Source organism: Ictidomys tridecemlineatus, chromosome 1 (assembly GCF_052094955.1).
Source record: "Ictidomys tridecemlineatus isolate mIctTri1 chromosome 1, mIctTri1.hap1, whole genome shotgun sequence".
Lineage (NCBI taxonomy): Eukaryota > Metazoa > Chordata > Mammalia > Rodentia > Sciuridae > Ictidomys > Ictidomys tridecemlineatus.
In genome coordinates this window covers 109,103,467-109,123,555 of record NC_135477.1, presented here as the reverse complement: position 1 = coordinate 109,123,555, position 20,089 = coordinate 109,103,467, and the positions used below count along the sequence as shown (strand labels likewise).

At 32.8% G+C, this 20,089-nt stretch overlaps 1 protein-coding gene across 2 annotated transcripts in view; it reads left to right on the top strand.

Annotated features, from left to right (window-relative positions):
* Slco6a1 (solute carrier organic anion transporter family member 6A1) overlaps positions 1 to 19,339 on the top strand; it is a 112,801-nt gene extending 93,462 nt beyond the window's left edge. For both annotated transcript variants that reach the window (XM_078045134.1, XM_040273201.2), the window contains 4 exons: positions 3,963 to 4,150; positions 9,811 to 9,875; positions 11,819 to 11,956; positions 19,186 to 19,339. In XM_078045134.1, the coding sequence (XP_077901260.1) occupies positions 3,963 to 4,150; positions 9,811 to 9,875; positions 11,819 to 11,956; positions 19,186 to 19,325 (531 nt within the window). In that variant the 3' untranslated portion in view covers positions 19,326 to 19,339. The remainder of the gene's footprint in view (positions 1 to 3,962; positions 4,151 to 9,810; positions 9,876 to 11,818; positions 11,957 to 19,185) is intronic.
* Positions 19,340 to 20,089: the final 750 nt, after the last annotated feature.

Below are 20,089 nucleotides of genomic sequence, written 5' to 3'. Positions count from 1 at the left end.
TGCAACATAGGGTAATAATGTCCAATTAATTCTATTATCCTTCCTCCCCTTCTTTCATTCCCCTCTGTCTAATCTAAGGTATCTCTATTCTTCCCTAGCTGCCTCCCGCCACCCACCTTACTGTGAATTAGCATCCACATAACAGAAAAAACATTTGGCTTTTGGTTTTAGGAGGTTTGGCTTATTTCACTTAGCATAATATTCTCCAGCTCTATTCATAGACCAGCAAATGCCATACTTCCATTCTTCTTTAGACTGATAATATTCCATGTGTATATTTTCTTTATCCATTAATCTATTGAAGGGCACCTAGGCTGGTTTTATAGTTTAGCTATTGTGAATTGAGCTGCTATAAGCATAAAAAGAAGAAATGGGACCAAATAAAGACTGAAATCCAGCTAGATAAATAAGTTCTATAGTTCACATCCAGCATCAGGGTACCTGGCATTTTGATATTCTCCCCAATGTGCTTGTATCGCTCCGCCTCCATGGCCTTTGAATGTTACATCACATATGGCCTCTCTTTTGCCTTGTTTCTTCTCAATTCATGCAGTTTTCCTTTGCAGATGTTCCATGGTACTGGCATCTCTTAACCTTGAGAGATCTCCTATGCAGCTTCAACTTTTTTTCACATATTCACACACTTCCATTTCTTCTTTTTATGCCCCTACTTCTCCCTTATGGAATGGAAATATATATTCTGTGTCATTGTATCTTGGAGATATATATATCTTTTGATCTTTATTCTCACAGTTAAGAGTTTACTTTGAGTCTCAGATACATTGCTGATTTAAACTTTGTGGCAATGCTGGAACCATTGAGACTATGGGGACTCTTGAAAATGGATTAAACGTATCTTAGCTTGTGATATAGGCATGAACTTGATGGGGCCATAGTAGAATATTGTGTTTCAGATATATGGTTTCCCCAAAAAACTTATGTGTGATGCAATGTAAGAATGTTCAGAGGTAAAATGATTAGATTATAAGGGGTATAGCCTAATCCATGAATTAATCCACTGATATGTATTAACTGGTTGGTAACTGTATGAAGATAGGGTGTGGCTAGAGGAAGTCAGTCACTGTGGGTATGCCTTTGGGACTTACATTTTGTCCTTGATGAGAAGAGATATCTGTTTCAATCTACACACACACACACACACACACACACACACACACACACACACACTCCTTCCTGGTTAACATGTCTTGAGCTGCTTTCCTCTGCCAACCCTTTCTTCCATATGCTCTGCCTCAGCTCAGGCCCAGAGCTGTCGAGATTCCTGATCATAGACTAAATCTGTGAAATCATGAGCCAAAATAACCTTGTTCTCTAAGTTGTTCTTATTTGTAATTTTGGTCACAGCAACAAAAAGCTGATTTAAAACGTCCAATAATTGTTTGCTGATGATATCGTTCTATATTCAGAAGACCCCAAAAATTCCACCAGATGACTTCTAGAGCTGATAAATGAATCTAGCAAAGTAGCAGAGTACACAATAAACACTCATCAATAGCTTTCCTGTACTCTAACAGTGATTCATCTGAAAAAGAAATCAAGAAAACTACCCTTTTTATAATAACTTCAGAAAAAAGAGAAACATTTGGGAATTAATATAACCACAGAGATGAAAAATCTCAACATTTAAAAATATAGAAAACTTGCCTGGCATGTGTGAGGCACTGGTTTCGATTCTCAGCACCACATATAAATAAATAAATAAAGGTCCATCAAAAAAAAATATGTAGAAAACTGAAGAAAAAAGTTAAAGACTTCAGAAGATTGAAAGGACTCCCACATTCCTGGATAAACAGAATTAATATCATTAAAATTGCCATACTAACAAAAGATATAAACACATTTAATGCGATCTCCATAAAAATTTCAATGACATCCTTACCGTAACTAGAAAAGAAAAACAGTCCTTAAATGCAGGTGGAAGAATAAGAGACTTAAAATAGCCAAAGCAATTCTGAACAAGAAAAGTGATGTAGGAGGCACCACAGTACATGATCTCAAATTATACTACAGAATTATTTTTTTAAAGAGAGAGAGCAAAAGAATTTTTTAATATTTATTTTTTAGTTTTCAGTGGACACAACATCTTTATTTTATTTTTATGTAGTGCTGAGGATCGAATCCAGCCCCCTGTGCATGCCAGGTGAGCACGCTACTGCTTGAGCCACATCCCCAGCCCTATACTACAGAATTCTAATAACAAAAACAGCATGGTATTAGGATCAGATTAATACAACCATTATGGAAAGCATTGTGGTGATTTCTCAAAAAACTAGGAATGGAAGCACCATATGAGTCAATTGTCCCACTCCTCGGTATTTATCTGAAAGAACCAAAATCAGCATGGTATAGCTATAGCCACTTAAGTGCTTAATAGCAGCACAGTTCACAACAGTCAAATTATGGAATCAACCTGGAGACCTATCAATAGATGAATGGAACAAGAAAATGTGGCATATATCTACAATGGAGTTTTAGACAGCCATAAAATAAATGAAATAATGGTATTTGCCTATAAATGGATAGAAATGAAAAAAAAATCATGCTAAGTGAAGTAAGCCAGACCAAGAAATTCAAGAGTGAATGTGGAAGCTACAGCAAAATAAAGAAAAGAAGGTCATAAGAAAAGGAGATCATTGCAATAGAAGAAAAATGAAGGAGGAAGGAAGGAAGGGAAAGGGAAAGAAAACTGGAATGAATTTACCAAAATCCTGTGGTATACATATATAAATGTACAAAAGGAATTTTCACCTTTAAGCATATGTAGTAAATGCCAATCAAAAATAAATAAATCAGGGAGTGAAAGGAAGATCAGTAGAGGATAGAAAGAAGAATATGGGGAGGGAGGAAGAAGGAAAAGGGGAAGATGGGAATTAAAATCAAACTCTTTACATGTATGATATTTTCAAAATGAATCCAAATACTTTGTATAATTATAATGTTATAATTTTAAAAAAGCAATAACTTAACAGCTTCCTCCACTATACTGATATAATTTTCATACTAAAATTTTCTGCATCATTTGGACTGAAATCATCTTTAATTCCTCTTATTCTTTCAATAGTAACTTAGTTCCTTATATTTATTAAATTTGCTATTTTTCTTCTTATTTTGTAACTTAGAATATATTTAGTGGATTGATAAAATGCTTGTATCTGTCACCTCTGATCTCCATTAGGTCTTAGAAAACATGACTTACTTACCGTACATGAATTATTAACCTTGAAATATCAAAAATTTATATTTTCATTGGTTCCTTATTCAGTGCCACATTATGACTTTGTTTGGCCCTGGATACGTTTGTTTTTGTGCTCCCATTTCTTCACTTACAAAATTTTTTTTTTTTACAAATGTGTTGGTATATAACATATGTGATCTATTCTTGGTTTATTATTAATTACTTTTCTTATTAACATACTCATATTCAAATTTTTCTTTGCTTTTAAAAGAAACAAACATTAAAATATTTTTATTTGGTCCTGGAAGTCTTTTGGGCCTCAGTCACTGTATGCACTGTGTCTAATAAATAAAAGCCTTGACATCCTTGCATACAAAGACAAATGTTATCTTTTAAACATAGTTCTAAAATTTTTACTGTTGGGTAACTAACTACATTTCATATCCCAGTTAAAATTTAATTTTATTCATTACCATATCTTTAATTACCTTAAGTATTTTGGATAAAATTTCTTAAACTGGCTAAACTTTTCCTAAGTGACTATAATCATACAAACTCACACAAAGACAATAATTAATTAGGTAAAAGACCTTGGATTTATCCTTAGTATTTTATTTCTAAATAAGTAATGCAAATTTAACGTAAGGCATTTATTAGTAAAACTGCAGTAGCCCTACATTTATTGATTCAATTTTTATTTCAATAACAAAAGTTTATTTTATGACTATATTTCTGAAACATTGTTTTTAATCTTTAATATTCATAGGCGTACTACAATTGTTCTTGTATTAAAGCGGGATTAATAACTCCAGATGTAGAAGGTGATTTTATTGATGCCAGGCCTGGGAAATGTGACACCAAGTGTCATACATTACCTGTGTTTTTCGCTTTGGTTTTTTCTGCAGTTGTTTTTGCTAGTTTTTCTCATGTGCCACTTACGCTAATCATCTTCCGGTATGTATATAGTATTTGCAATTATCTTTAATATAATACATAAGAAATATTAATTTAGAAATATTTCAGATTATTATAGTAAATTATTTTCTCTGTATTGTATGATAACAGAGGAGAAATTGTTACATTGTCAAAATTTATGTATATGTTTAATTCTTTTAATTGCATAAAATATACAAATGCAACATTTAGTTTAATTTTTACCTAAAATTAAGTGTATACATGTATTGAAATAGTACTCCTTAAATATGTAAACTTTTAGGTTTTTATGCATCGGGTACAAAAAAAAAAACTTGAATAAACAACCCAATAGAATTAAACTTAATCTAACCCATGGAAAATTAATAAATCAGAAAATTCTTAATTGTAACACAGTTGTGAGTTTAAAGTTAATTTGTTGGTTATAATTATTTATTGACTAATTCTATTTTAGCCAATTAAATTATGAGAAAATATCTGTGTCATCAATAAAGGAACATAACTTTTAAAATTTCCATACATAAATATATTATTCTAAATACAACCAACATTTGTTCTCCATGTTTTCTTCCCATATATATGATACCCATTTAATACTCATTTTTATCCTAATCACAGAATAATTAGGCATTATTTTTTAATTATTGTTTTCAAGAGGTTAACAGGAACCTTTGAGTCATAAAGTACCTGTACAGGTTGACCAGGTAACGAAGTATGGAAAGTAATAGTTTCTATCTGGGATCATTGGGAAATAGTATAGAGAATGACTTGTACTTGGTTCAGAACATAAGTGATTTTTTTTTTATAGTGTAAGCACACGGTACAAGAACTTCACAGGGAAAATGAGCAGAAAAAGTAGAGGCAAAAATGTATGAAATGTGGCAAGGAGTTTGTTAAGACAGGAATAGCATGATGGGAGACAAAAACGTCTAAGCCATTTAAGGGCTGGTCATGGGAAACCATTTATGTAATCTTATTGTGAATGGTGTTATCCTATGCACATAGCTGGGAGCCACTGAAAATAGTAAACCTCAAGGGTATAAATAATCAAATGTGTGTCTTAGATGTGATACATCAAAGATAGTGTGGAAGATGGAGCTGAGCAGAGAAATGGAGAAAAAGGAATTAGAACTAAAAAGAACAAATAAAAAATGTAAAGAAAGAAAAGTAATTAGAACTTAGTAGTATTGTTTAGAGATAGATTTAGAACATATTTGGGAATTATCTAGTTTGGTTAAAATGATGAGCATGGGTATCAGGGGAGTGAGGGGCGCAGAGGTAGAAGCCAGAAGGATTTAGAAGATGTTCTAGATGTTTGATTATGATTTCTCTGATGGGAATCTTCCCAACCCCGCTTTCCCTGGCAAGCATTTGCAGGGCTATGTGCTTTAACCTTATGCTGATATTTACCTTTAGGTGTCACTTTTGTTACCAGCACACTTTTGACCTAACTATAGTACTTTCAGTAGAGGATTTTCACCCATGTGCGTGGAAGAGATGTTCATAGTACATTGTAAAACAACAATAAAAACCATTTTTTCAGAACCAAAAAAAATAATAAAATAATGAGTATTATTAATTTGATGTGCCGAGTATGGAATATACAGAAATAGATGATCATATTTAGACTTCAAGTTTAGAGAACTGAATGAATGATTACTCCATTAATTAAGATTGTAAAGACAAGGAGAATAGAAAACTCGGATTGAAGGTGATCATTGCAGTGTTGAATATGCCTTATTTAAATGAAATATGCAAGCAATTGTTCTCAGTAGGATGAGATGAAAGAAATAATCATAATATTCCATAGGCTCAGTTCTGAATCTTCTCACTTCCCTTGAAAATCAGGCAGCACAATAAGGAAAATAACACATAAACACACACTATAATTCCAATACAGCTATGAGATAAACAAAAAAATAGTAAAGTTGAAATTATGTTTAAGTGTTGCTGAAGTTGAAGTGGGACTGAAAGTCAGCTTGTGGATTCACAAAAATTTTTATGAAGAATATGAAATGGGGAGAGGACCTCAGAATTGACAGATCTCAGATTTGTCTGGTACATAATTCTGCTCAGAAAGAGAGGGACACACATTGAGATGGATGTTCAGGTATCAGAGTCAGACCTAGGTAGATAAGTAAAGGTAGAGTCTCTCTGGGTCAACAATAAGAGGGAATCTTGAAGAGTTCTCAGGAGGTCCAGGCCTGGCAAGCAAAAAGTGCCAGCAATATAAACTGAATGAATGCATAATTTTGAAAAGCAAAAAAGTGTAATGAGAGCTCAGAAACATAGGACTGGCAGTAGAAGTTCTTTTGAAGTAGGACAGATTTGAAGAGGCAGAGGATTTGTTGCTATACTAGTCATAATAGTCCTTATTTGGAAATAATACTAACTCTACAATTAATGAATAAATTTTGGCATCTTCATACAATCAATTACTACAGAGTTGTGCTGAACAGTATGGTGATTATTAACCATTTATGCTCTGTAAGTTAAATTCTATCTTCATGTATGTTTAATTCAGTATTAAATTGACCTGTTGAGTAATTAAGTCCTTAATTCTAGTTATGGTATTTTCATTATGGAATTTCACTTCTTGCTTTTTAACTGAATTTAATTCTCTGATAAAAATTCTCTATCTTGTCATGTAATTTTTGAATATATTAAGCCCAGAAATTTAAGATATACATGCCAGATATATGATATCTGAAGATTTGGCAGGTTTATTTATATTTATTTTTCCACATTATTGTTTAAACTCCATTTTATTTCTTGGTGCTGCCTCATAAAATTTACAAATAATTTTTTTAAAATATCATATGTTGTATTTTATGTTTCAAAAACAATAGAGGCTCTGGGTATTACATAACTCCAAAAAATTAAATGTAATTTTAATCAGGCAGCTAGAATAAGGATAGTTCCCTGAATGTAATTGATGATAGATTTAGGATTTTTTCATTTTTATTTTTAATTTCAATTATAATTATAAATTCATATTAGTTGTATAGATTAATGGTTTTTTTGACATGCCTGTAAATGCATATATCATGACTTGTTTGAAAATGCACCTTCTCTAATATCCTTCTCCTCCCTCCCCTTTCCTTACCTGTTAGTCCCTTTTCTACTTTTCAGTCATTGTTTTTTATGTTTCCACAAATGAGAGAAAACATACAATACTTATCTTTATATATCTGACTTTTTTTTACCTAACATGATGACATTAATCAACAACAACAACAAAAAACAAGTTAATCTAATCAATCACTAGACTAAAGATCTGAACAGATATTTCTAAAAAGACCAAATACACATGGCCAATAAATATATGAAAAGATGTTCAATGCCTTTAGCTACCAGGGAATTGCAAACCTAAGGTACTCTGAAATTCCCTCTTATGCCATTCAGAATGGCTATTATTAAAACAAATGCCAATTAAAAATATTGAGTAAAAGAAACCCTTATAGAGACTACTGGTAAGAATGTAAATTAGTATAGCTACTATGGAAATCACTATAGAGACATCTCAAAAAATTAAAAATGTAACTACAAAGTGATCCACATATACCACTTTTGGTATATTACCCAAAGAAATGAAGCCGGCATACCAAAGAAATACCCATATACATCACAGTAGTCATTATTGCCAAAATAAAGAACCAGCACAGGTATACATCAGCAGATGAATGAATAAAAAATATTGTCTATATGCACAATAAGGGGATATAGCTCAGTTGGTAGTGTGTTTGCCTCATATGCACAAGGCCCTGGGTTCAATCCCTAGCACCACAAAAATAAAATAAAATATTTGCACAACAAAATATTATTCAATAATGAAGAGGAATGAAGTTGTACCATTTGCAGACAGATGGATGACACTTTGGGTTTAAAAGGCCTTATTAGGAGAGAGAGATGAAAAAAAATGATATTTTCTATTTTGTTTCAATCACAACATTTGATTGCCGATTGTGGTGATGAGGAAAATGGTCATGTCCATAATGACCCCTTTCCAGGATGTGTGTATGTGGAGTGAGTATCTACTGATGGTCCACTTGTTAAGATAGGGAGCACTAGGGGAAGAACAAAATGTTGTGTAAGACAGAAACCTATGTCTAGTATTGATGTCTTACAGGAAAGATAAGGCCTAAAAAAAAAAAAAAAAAAAGGTAGCTGTCACATAAGAGATGATAAAAGCTTCCTTTTATCTTTGAAGAGTACCTACAAATGTTCTGTTTACTCCACGAAATTCTTAAACCACAGTATGAAAACTTAGAAAAAAAAATTTTAAAGAAGTATTCACCTTTATGTTATAACATAGTTATGTCTCATTAAAATTTTGATTTTTATGTACATAATTTTCATCTTTAAGTTCATTAAATTGATATATTGGACACTCCTGGGAATCACCAAACATTTAAACATTATTTTCTGTATCGGAAATATGCTGATGGCTCAAATCAAACTATAAATACTTCTTATTGACTTGATATGAGAATATACATATGCTTCAGAGAGAACCACTGCCATGTTACATATTTAACCAAACTACATATAATATATAATATATAATAAAAGTTGCAGAGAATTATAGTTAAGCAAGTAATCAATACTTGTACTGTATATAAAAAGCTTTATACTAAAGTTTGGTCCTAAAATGTCACACTTTGCTTTTTATAACTTCTTTTTAAGCAATGTACTTGTAATAAAAGTATTAATTTTATGTAATAATATAATTATTAGCAAAGAGTTGGTTAATTTCTTTTCATTTTCCTGTTAGTAAGCATTTGAGATATAAATATATATTTATACTTAATTGATATGGGTAGAATTACATTTGTATTCCTACCCATATCAATTAAGTATTACAAAATACTATGCATATACTACATCTTTATAAATAAGTTATTGCAGATGAAAATATTGGTCATACTATATTGTTCAGATTTTAATACAAAGAAGCAAACAGTAAGCAGAGTTTATTTAAAATGCCCACATAAAGGGAATCTAAAGACTGGAGATGTAGCATAGTAGTAGAGCACTAGTATGCGTTCAATCCCTAATGCCACCAAAAAACAAACCAAACTAACCAACCAACCAACCAAACAAACAAACAAACAAAAACCAAAACAATAAAAACCTCATAGCTGCTGGACACGGTAGCCCAAACTTGTCATTCCAGGGACTGTGGAGGCTGAGGCAGGAGGATTACAAGTTCAAGGCCAGCCTCAGCAAATTAGTGAAAAAATTTGCCTCAAAATACAGAAAAAGCTGGAAATGCAGGCTCAGTGGTAGAGTACCTCCGAGTTCAGTCCCCAGTGCCACTAAATAAATAAATAGGAAAATAAAATAGAAAATGAAAGGAATCTAAGACAATGACATACATGACCAAATGAAGAACATAAAAGCATGGAAGCTAGTTATTTCAAGAAAGCAAACAGAATCTGAGGCAGAAAAATTTGGTCATAAAGTTCTTTCTCGTTGTGAAGCACAAAGAGCTTTGGGATTTGTTGGCAACAGGTAAGAAATAGAGAAATGGGAGGAGCTGCACTCCTTTAATGTGTCAGATCAAATTGTGCCAACTGGCCATAGGTTCTTAGTACAACTGATACACAAGAAAAAGAAATTAACATTGAACCTAGCATACATTATGCATTGCTAATAATATCTTCATTATTTTCTTTCAGGGTTGTACCAGGGAAGCTCCATTCTTTGGCCTTGGGTATATCGTATGTCATTTTAAGATTACTTGGTATGGACTTTAAGTAGCTATTTTTTATTACATCCAGTTGTTTGAGTTTTGATATGTATGTGTTTATATATGTATTTATAATTATAATTAAATAATTTAAAATGACACAAAACAAGTGAATAGGAGAGGTGTTTTGAAAAATTCAGGAGGCAATAAATACCTAATGTAATGCCAGTTCTTTTATACAAAACATGCACCCATTATTTTGGATCTGAGGAGTATCTGAGAAATTTGATATAAAGTATATTCATCATCTCATAAAAGTGGGTTGAGGAGCTCATACAAAATACTTGTATTAATTTTATATTTCTTGCACTTTAGGGAAGTCACTAAACTAGAGTAGTGCTTTTGAATATTTTCATCACCAAAGACACTGAATCTGTTCTTTTTACAGATTTGCTTATTTTCAAGAATAAATTGTTTTTTTCTGGAGGTAATGAACTCCTTTCTTCAGACTTTCTTAAATAACAAGATCTATATTTCAAACCACATTATGACTGTATTATAATTCCTGATTTAAGAAGTTGATTAAAAATATCATTGGAGAAAAGAAATAAGATTGGACTGGATTAAAGGCTGCAAAGTATACAGTACAAAAATGTAGAAGTTGTATGTTGGGCTCTGATAAGGAGCAGAGAAATAACTTTAGTTCAATAGGTGTGATTCAAATTAGCATTTTAACATGGAAAAATTAGAACATGAGTTTTATGCTGGACAATGACCCAGCAGATCAGAAAATATCTGTAACCAAAGAAATAGCACAGAGAACAGCAGTGCATAGGCCAGTTTGCTGCCGCAAAAAGAAGTCAGTGAGGCTGATGTATTTTTGAATTGGAAAGATTATATTGTAGATATAAACAAACAGAAGATAGATATTAGCTTATGTTCATTTTAAGAACTCTGCTGGTATAAAGGCAAATAATTATGAGAAAAAATGTAGAGGAAAAGAAAAAGGAGGCTTTTGGTGAAGTTTAAGAATCATATTAAATTGGAAATCTGGGGTTTTGGTGGCTAAAGAAAGAAATCAGTATATCAAAGATATGTTTGGAATCTGTGTTACAACATTTATGATGTATTGGAAAAAGATGATGAGAAGTGAAAAATAATATGTGGTAGATGTAGATTTTTCACTTTGAGCAACTATAAAAAGACCGAGATGGGGAAACTGGCAGACATCAAGAGTCATGAGGCACCAACACCCTAATAATTTCTTAAGAAAGTTGATCAACCATTACCAATGTTTAATTCTGAGAACACAATTCTGGTGACTATGGGGAAACTGTGCATGTGACTGCTCATTCACTTTTTGACGAAAGGAAAAAGTGTTGCTGGTGAAGAGCTGTTGTCTCTGAATTGTGTAAAAGTTTCCCTTGGGCAGCACAGCTGTCCTTCAGGATCTCAGGCCATCTGACTCTGCGACTACCATAAGCTTATCAAGACGTTTTCATTTTCAGTTATTTTTCTAAGTATCTTGATAAAAGATATACACTGCCAACCCATTTTTCAGTCATTCAAAATTTTGCAGTTACATATCTTTGAAGATATACTGATTTCACAAAAATCAGTACTTGGTATCTCTGTTCAAAATATTTTATTCTAAACTTTTCAAGTAAAAACCAACAAATATTTTGAGATGGCTTTGAAACATAAGCATGTACAAAAATTCTAAAAAAGATTCCAATGTACAAATATATTTGTACATATAGGGATAAGAATATTTAAAAACTCATATTATTTCCAGTAGTTAACAATCTTAACCAGAAGTGATTCTTTGATGATTTAAGTTATATATTTAAAATGATGATGATGATAATGATGATGATAATGATGATGATGATGATGATGATGATGAGAGTGGTATGTGTGGAAATTCTAAAGGAAATTATTATGATCCTGATCAATGGTGTTTTATGGAGAATTTACAATCATTAAATATTTTACAGGAACAATTCCTGGACCAGTCATTTTTAAAATGGTAGGAGAAACTTCTTGTACCTTTCGGGATATTAATCATTGTGGACGCAAAGGACGTTGTTGGATCTATAACAGGACAAAAATGGCCTACCTACTGGTAGGAATATGTAAGTGGCATATATTATAGAAACTTAGAAAAATAAAATTGCTTTAAACACTTATGTTTGTTTATAGTAGAGTGATAATAAACCACAAACTAATAGTTTGATAATTAAAGTAGGCTTATATGATTGTATAGAAAATATTTTGGAAACAAATACTATAGAATTTATATAAATATTTGATCAGTGTGTTAAATACACAATAGTTTCATGTTATTTTTATGGTTTGGATCTGGAATGTCCCCCTTAGTTTCAAGTGTTGAAGGCTTGGTCCCCAATGCAGTAATGTTAAGAATTTTGGGGAAGTAATTGGATCATGAGGGTTCTGAGATCATCAGTGGGTTCATCATTTGATGGCATTAGTGGGAAGGGGTAGAAACTTCAGGAAGTGACCTAGATGAAGGAAGCGGTTCCTTGTAGGTGTGCCCTGGGGCAGTATATCTCGTTCCTGGCCTCTTCCTTCCAATCTCTCCGTTTCTAATCTCCATGAAGTGAAAAAGTGTATTGCTATACTCTTCTGCCATGATATTCTGCCTCATCATAGACCCAGAAACAATGTATCCAATAAACCATGGACTGAAATCCTGGAAACAGTGCACCAAAAAACCTGTTCCTCCTCAAAGTTGTTTTCTTTAGGTATTTGACACAGAAACAAAAGGATGATTAACACAGTTATTCCAGAAGAAAGGGTTATAATCAGTAAAAATTAAATTTAGGAAGTAATTCTGCCTGTGTAGGCATGAGCAACCACATTTCTTGACCTTGTGACCTTTTCCAGTTTCACTGTAAATGATTAAATAAATTTGAGCAAAAAAAAAATTATACCACGAAATATCATCAAGATGCTGTTATCACACTTAAATAACTTCACATTTTCTCTTTTGTTTATTAAGTAAGAATGTTTGGAACATAGCAAGCATTCAATATTTCTTGAATAAATAAGAAATATAGGGAACTGGGATGTTGTGTGGGTGGAAGCTATGGTCGTGGTTAGGAAAGTCTACATATGTCAGTATTTGGAAAATTCACTGTGTGATTCTGGATCTTAATTTAGTCATTTAATCATGATATTGTGCTACATAATTTCTAAAGTTTTAATAAATAATCAAAGTATGTATTAATACATAAATACTTTTATGTAATAAATATTTCAAAGTATTTAAATGTTTTGTGTTTTTACTGAATAGGACCAGTAATTCAAGGAGCCACATAATTACAGATTCTAATATTTAATACAAATAAATATATGTTTGATAGACAGTATAGAGCAATGCCTTGGAATTTAGAATTCAGTTATCCAGCAATTGAACCCATACTGAATACTGGGTAAAACAAGAAAATTAAATTAAAAAGCCACTTGACATTTAATGTGTAGAAATTAACTTTGGTCAGAATTAATAAAACTAGGGATTATTCTTAAGTGTTCTTAAAACATTGCTGAGATTTTTAATTTTTATGATAGACATAATAAAGTTAGCTCTTTTCAAACACAACACATAATTAAGAAAGTTAATGAACTCTAGAGAACCCACTATGGACCTATTAAAAAGAAGATACAAAATGTAAAGTACATAATTATAGTCAGATAGAAGGTACAAAGACAGGAAGATGCCAAAAGAATATGTACTGTGACAATTTTGTGTAATCTTATTTATGGTTTTAAAATAGTTTGAATGTGTCTCCCAGAGGTTAAAGAGTTGGAGGTTGGTACCCAGTGTGGCAATGTGATGAGGGATAGAACTTTTGAGAAAAGTGACCTCATAGGAGGTCACTAGATCACTAGGGTCTCTGCCCTAGAATCCATGTACCTCTCCTGGGACTTTGATTAATTCTCACAATAGGATTGTTATTAAAGAGAGATTGGCCTGTCCTTACTTTGACTTCCAGTCTCTCCCTCTCATGTACACTCCCTCCATGATGCTGTTTGCCTATAATACAGGCAAGGGGACTGTTGGCCCTTTAACATCTGAAACTCTCAGCTAAATAAACTATTACTTATAACTACAAGTCTCATTTAATAATAGCAATGTTAAATGGATTAACAGAACCAGTATATTTAAAAAATGTATTCTATGTGTGTCTTTGTCTGTTTTATGATACTTTTATAAGAGACTACCAGAGAGTAAATTAATTATTTAAAAAATATATCTCATAGTTTTGGAGGCTAGAAGTCCAAAATTGAATGCTGCACCTGATGTGGGCCTTCTTGCTGGGTTAAAATATGATGAAAGTATCACATGGTGAGAAAGTATGCATGGGAGAGAGGGCGGAAGTGAGCAAGAGAGTAGGTGGACATAGGAGGGGGCTGGAACTCATGAGTATTTATCACTAACCCACAATTTTAATAACCAACTTAATCCTACAATGACTGCATCATTCTATCCATGAGGATAGAACTCTCATGAACCTATCATCTCTTATTAGGCTACTTCCTAATATGATTACATTGAGAATTAAATTTCCAACACACAAATTTAAGGGCATTGGAATCATACACAAAGTTTCTTTGAATCAGAATTATTTAGAATTCAAAATTATAAATTCTGAATCATTAAGTTAAAAATCCACAGTTGTGGAAGATATCACCAAAATGACAGAACACAACTTTCTAATACGTGTTCCTTCATAGAAACAATTTGTCTAATTTTCCACACATGAAAATATCTTTGCAAGGGTTAAGGAAACCAGGTAAGAGAACACAGCACCTAGGTGTAGCATACACATAACAAAATGGCACATTGAAGACTATCGTGTGTAAGTTTCACATTACTCACATCACCTCTCCCCAACATATGCACTTTGGAACATCCTGCATTGGGTAAATGAATAGTAGGAAAACACCTATTTTTGCTGAGGACCCCAAATCAAGCCTACCTTAGTGAAAAACAACTCCAGATTAGCCCCAAAGAACTGGGTCCCAGTCCAACAACACTCCAACTGACCAAGCCCTCAGGCCTATGCCAACTATAGGATTACCTCTAAGTGAAAACTCCAGTTTAGATCCTTCAGTACTTACCATGTGTCAGACTGGTACCAGGTTGGCATTTATAGCCCCAGCCTCAAGGGTTGATCCTTAAGATACATATTTTAGGCCTAAAGAGCCCCAAGCTGGCTCCTGTTATTCCTTGGTTCAGGATAACCCTAGTAGACTTTGGTACTAGCTGGCACCCACAGATCCAGGTTCCAGGACCTTTGTAGAGTCAGATTCACAGCCTCCTCTGTGCCAGGTCACTATGAAAATAGCTTGATATATGAAAATAGCTTTCACAGAATGAAAGTTAAAAATCACAATAAACTCAATATAGGCAGAAAAGATATCTAACAAAATTTAATATCATTTCATGATTAAAAACTCAGAAAATTAGGGGCTGGGATTGTGGCTCAGTGGTAAAGCACTTGCCTAGCATGTGTGAGGTACTGGGTTCGATTCTCAGCACCACATAAAAATAAATAAAGATTCATCAACAACTAATAAAATATTTAAAAAAAACAAAACTCAGAAAATTAGATTTAGAAAAAAATGTACCACAACATAATAAAGGCCATATTAGTTAGCTACCATCATAACTGTGATAATCTGAAAACTTTTTCTGTAAAATCAGGAAAAAAGCAGGGATTGTCACTTTCTCCATCCCTATTCTATTTAATATGGGAAGTTCAAGCCAGAAAAATTAGACAAGAAAAATATAATACACACTAGTAAGGATAAATAAAATTACCCATTTGCAGATGAAAAGGTCTTATATGGAGAAAACCCTTATACCTCACTAAAGACATGATTTAACTAGTAAATGAATTCAATAAAGTTATAAGACACAACTCAACATACAAAAATTAGTGGTATTCTATAGATTAAAAATAGCTATTTAAAAAAATAACAAAAGCATTCCATTTACAGTAGTGTCAACAAGTAACAGTGCCCTAGTTTAAATATGGTTTAATTGCATCCCCCAAAGGTTTATGTGATTGGAGGCCTAGTTCCCAGGGAAGTAGTACTTGGAGATGCTGTGGAGCATTTAAGAGGTAAAGATTGGTGGGAAGTCCTTGAGTCATGAGGGTAGGGCATAAAATAGTTCTTGTACAACCCCTTCGAAGTTCTCATGTAACCCCTTGATAGTTCTCATGAGAAAGTTGTTATAAAAGAAGGAAGTCTGCCTAACCTACTCCCACCCTGTCCTTCTATGAGATGCTTCCCATTAGACCTCACCTCCTAAACTTTCCATGACACCTCCAAATACCTCTACACTGAATATGAAGCCTCTAATCACATGAAACTTTTTTGGGGGGGGTTGGGAGGGGTGCAATTAAACTATATCTAAACTGAAGCAGATCTGAACAGACATTTTTTAAAAGAAGATATAAAAATGGCAAATAGGTATATGAAAAAAATCATCAATATCACTAATCATCAGGGATATACAAATTAAAACCACAATGAAAAATTATATAATCTAAATTAGAATGACTATTATCAAAAGACTAAAGATAAGTGCTATTGAGGATATTGAGTAAAGGGAGATACTGAACACTGCTGGTAGAAATGTCAATTAGTATAGTTATTATGCAGCTTTCAAAAAATTAGCAATATAGAACTACCATAAGTCACAGCAGTTCCACCCCTGGGTGTATACACAAAGGAAATGAAATTAGAATGTTGAAGAAATATCTGTACTCACATGTTTATTCCAGCTCTATTCACAATAACCAAGACATGGAATCAAACCTAAGCTCCACCAACAGATGAATGGATATTAACAATGTGGTATGTGTATACCATGGAATACTATTTGCTCCTAAAAAGAAGGAAAACCTCCCTTATGACTATATGGATGAATCTGGAGGTATTATGTCTATAGAGCATGTTCTATTACTATAACAAAAATACTTGAGGCTTGGAATTTTATAAAGAAAAAAGATTTTGGATTCTGAAATTTCAAAAAGCACTGTGCAAGCTCCTGCAAGGGTTCCCTGGTCTGCATCAAATCATGACAGGGTAAGGGAGCATTATGAGAGGGAGAGGATTGCATGTCAAAGCAGGAAGTTGGAGAACCATTAAGGGGTCACACTTATTCTTTGCAATAATTTGCTCATGAGAATTAATTGGTATCTCATGAGAACTCTCTCATTTCCTTGTAATAACAGTAACCCCTATGTCCTAAGGATCTCCTGCTATGACTTATCTCTGTCATTGCTACCTTGTGGACCAAGCTTCTAACACATGAACCCTGGGAGGACAAAACAGATTCAATACACAGCAAGTCACTGGAGGCCTCCAAGGCTTTTGCCCTTCTCCTACTAAAAAAAAAAAAATCATGCCATCCCCATAGTTACAGTCTTAGCTCATTCTAGCATCTCTCAAAACTCCCAAGTCCACAGTCTCTTTTGAGATTTGTGACAACTCTTTCAGCTGTAGTCTTTATAAAATACAAATGGGAAAAATTATGTACTTCTAAAATACAATCATGAAATTGTATTTTAAATATTCCAACTCCAAAAGGAAGAAATAATGAAGCAGAGAGAGAAAAAAGAATCAGCCCTATGAAGACTGAGATGGAGGGGGGGTGGCAGACATTAAATCTTAAACATCCAAGTCTGGCATTCTTGGAGCACAGTGGTGAGGGCTGGGTTCCCAAGGCAGCCCTGCTCCATGCTTTGCTCTTTAATGGTGAATATGGATCACAAACGGTTTCTCTTTCAGTCTGGTATTGCAGGTTTTCCTGGTGGTGCTCTATGCTGCTGCTTACTCTGCCTTTCCTATGTCCCCTCTATGGTTTTGCTCTCATGGGTCCAGTAGGCATTACTCCATAGTGACCTTTCTGAATGGGCTCTTACACTATAGCAAATTTCTGAGTAGCTTCCCAGGTTTTCCTTTGCATCTTGGTCAAAGCTGCCATAATCTTATAACTTGCATTTCTGATACCTGCAAAACTATCAACATATAGATGAGGATGGTGGTGCACACCTGAAATCCTGCCAGCTTAGGAGGCTGAGGCAGGGGGACCACAGGTTCAAAGACAGCCTCAGCAATTTAGTGAGGCCCTGTCTCAAAAAAAAAAAAAAAAAAAAGAAAGAAAGAAAGAAAGAAAGAAAGAAAGAAAAAGTATTTTAACAGAAGATTTTGATGTTGTCTGGCCTTACCTAATGTCCTCAGATAATTTGCCTGCTACAATTATTCTCTTCTTGGAAACACAACAAGCCTAATTTCTCAACTTATCCTCCAAAACTATACCTACAGGCGAATGTTATACAGTTAATTACTGTTTTGTAATCTTAGTATTGTCACAGCTATTTCAGAGATAACTCTCTCTTTACAATTGGTATTCCCAGGGGCTGGAGTTGTAGCACAGCGGTAGAGAGCTTGCCTAGCATATGTGAAGCACTGGGTTCGATCCTCAGCACCACATAAAAATAAATAATTATAAAGGTCCATCAGCAACTAAAAAACACAAATGGTATTTCTGGGCTGAGGTTGTGTCTCAGTGGTAAGAGTGCTTGCTTAGCCTGTGTGGGGCACTGGGTTCGATTCCCAGTATCACATAAAATATACTAAATAATAATGCATATGAACTATATCAATTTAAAAAAATGGTATTCTTCCCTTAAAATACATGAAATATTATTGTCATTATGAGTGATACAGATTCATGAATGTTTCCTATTTTATCTTTTGATATTTCTATACCAGATAATTGGTATTGCTGCCATACAATAGTTAATACTTTAACTGACAGGGTTTTTGCATCCAAAATTTAATACTTTTATATAATATTATGAATAACTATTAACTTTCTGAAAATTTAAGACATAAAAATGAAGGACAAATACCTACAAAATCACTTGCATTTTCCATAGTATTTCTATTCATATTTGGAAAACTGTAAATGTTTCAAAGACTAAAGCTACATGAAATGATATAAACAGGTTCTAGTTCATATTGATAGTTAAGTTCTGAAAGTACAATTTATTTTGTTTTAATATTAACACATTCTAGTACTAATAATACACTTTGCATTTGGGGGGAGTACATGCATAAACCATCTGAAATGCTTTGGAAGCATATTTTTTATCTCCTTTAAGTAACTTATTATGAGTTTATAACATTAATTACATTCTACATTTGAAGAATTTATACCTTTAGAGATGAACTATACTTTTCTTTGGTAAATGACTTTATTTCCACAAGTATTTTGTTCTAAATAAACTCATAATATGATCCTTCATTTCTAAAATTTCAGGTTTTTTGTGCAAAGTATTCACTATCTGCTTAACTACTATTGGATTTTACTTTTTCAAGTATTTTAAAAAGGAAAATGCTGAAGTTGTCCAGCCTATACCTGTGAAATATATAAACCCTAAAAAAACAGGAAAGGAATAACTTGTAACTGGATCTTCACTGTAAGTATTTAACATTTTAATCTATCAAAGTAATTTTATAGTAATAAAATTTTAATAATAATAGTTATATGCTTAAAAAATGTTTTATATAGTCACAAATTTTGTATTATACTTTACTAACAAATATAATAAGTCTGTGTTTCAAATTTTAGAAAATATATTATGAGATTCACATTTAATACTTTTAATAAAAAATTATATTTTGAAAGGGACGGTTGAAATGGAAATGGGAAAATATACATAGGCTAATTCTGACTGCTGTGATATTCTGTTAGTTACTGGACTTTGGCTATGTGTAGAATTGTAGGATTAACTGTATTTCTTATAGTCTATTTTTTTTACTTCACACATGGGTTAATAATGTTGATTTTCCAATATTTTTCTAAATAAAATTAGATTTTCCATTGCAGGTAACATAATGTAAATTTAAGCTAAAGTCACATTTATTTTCTAAAACTATATTTTAAGTCTTTTGAAAGTCAAAATTGTATTTATTGATGATTTGATATGGAGAGGTTTCTCCATAAAATTTCTGTGGTCAACTGACCAGTTTACAATATGTATTTTCTTGTTCCTTTTGTTTTGGTAGCCGTAAAATTCAACATGATCGTGTGGTAACTTCTACATTTTTACCTTCACTTGAGTTTTATTGATGAAGAATAACTGATAAGCTGAATTGACATTGTTTTTGTGCTTTTATACTTCATTTTATTATTAATAATATTCCATGTGAGAAAATATTAA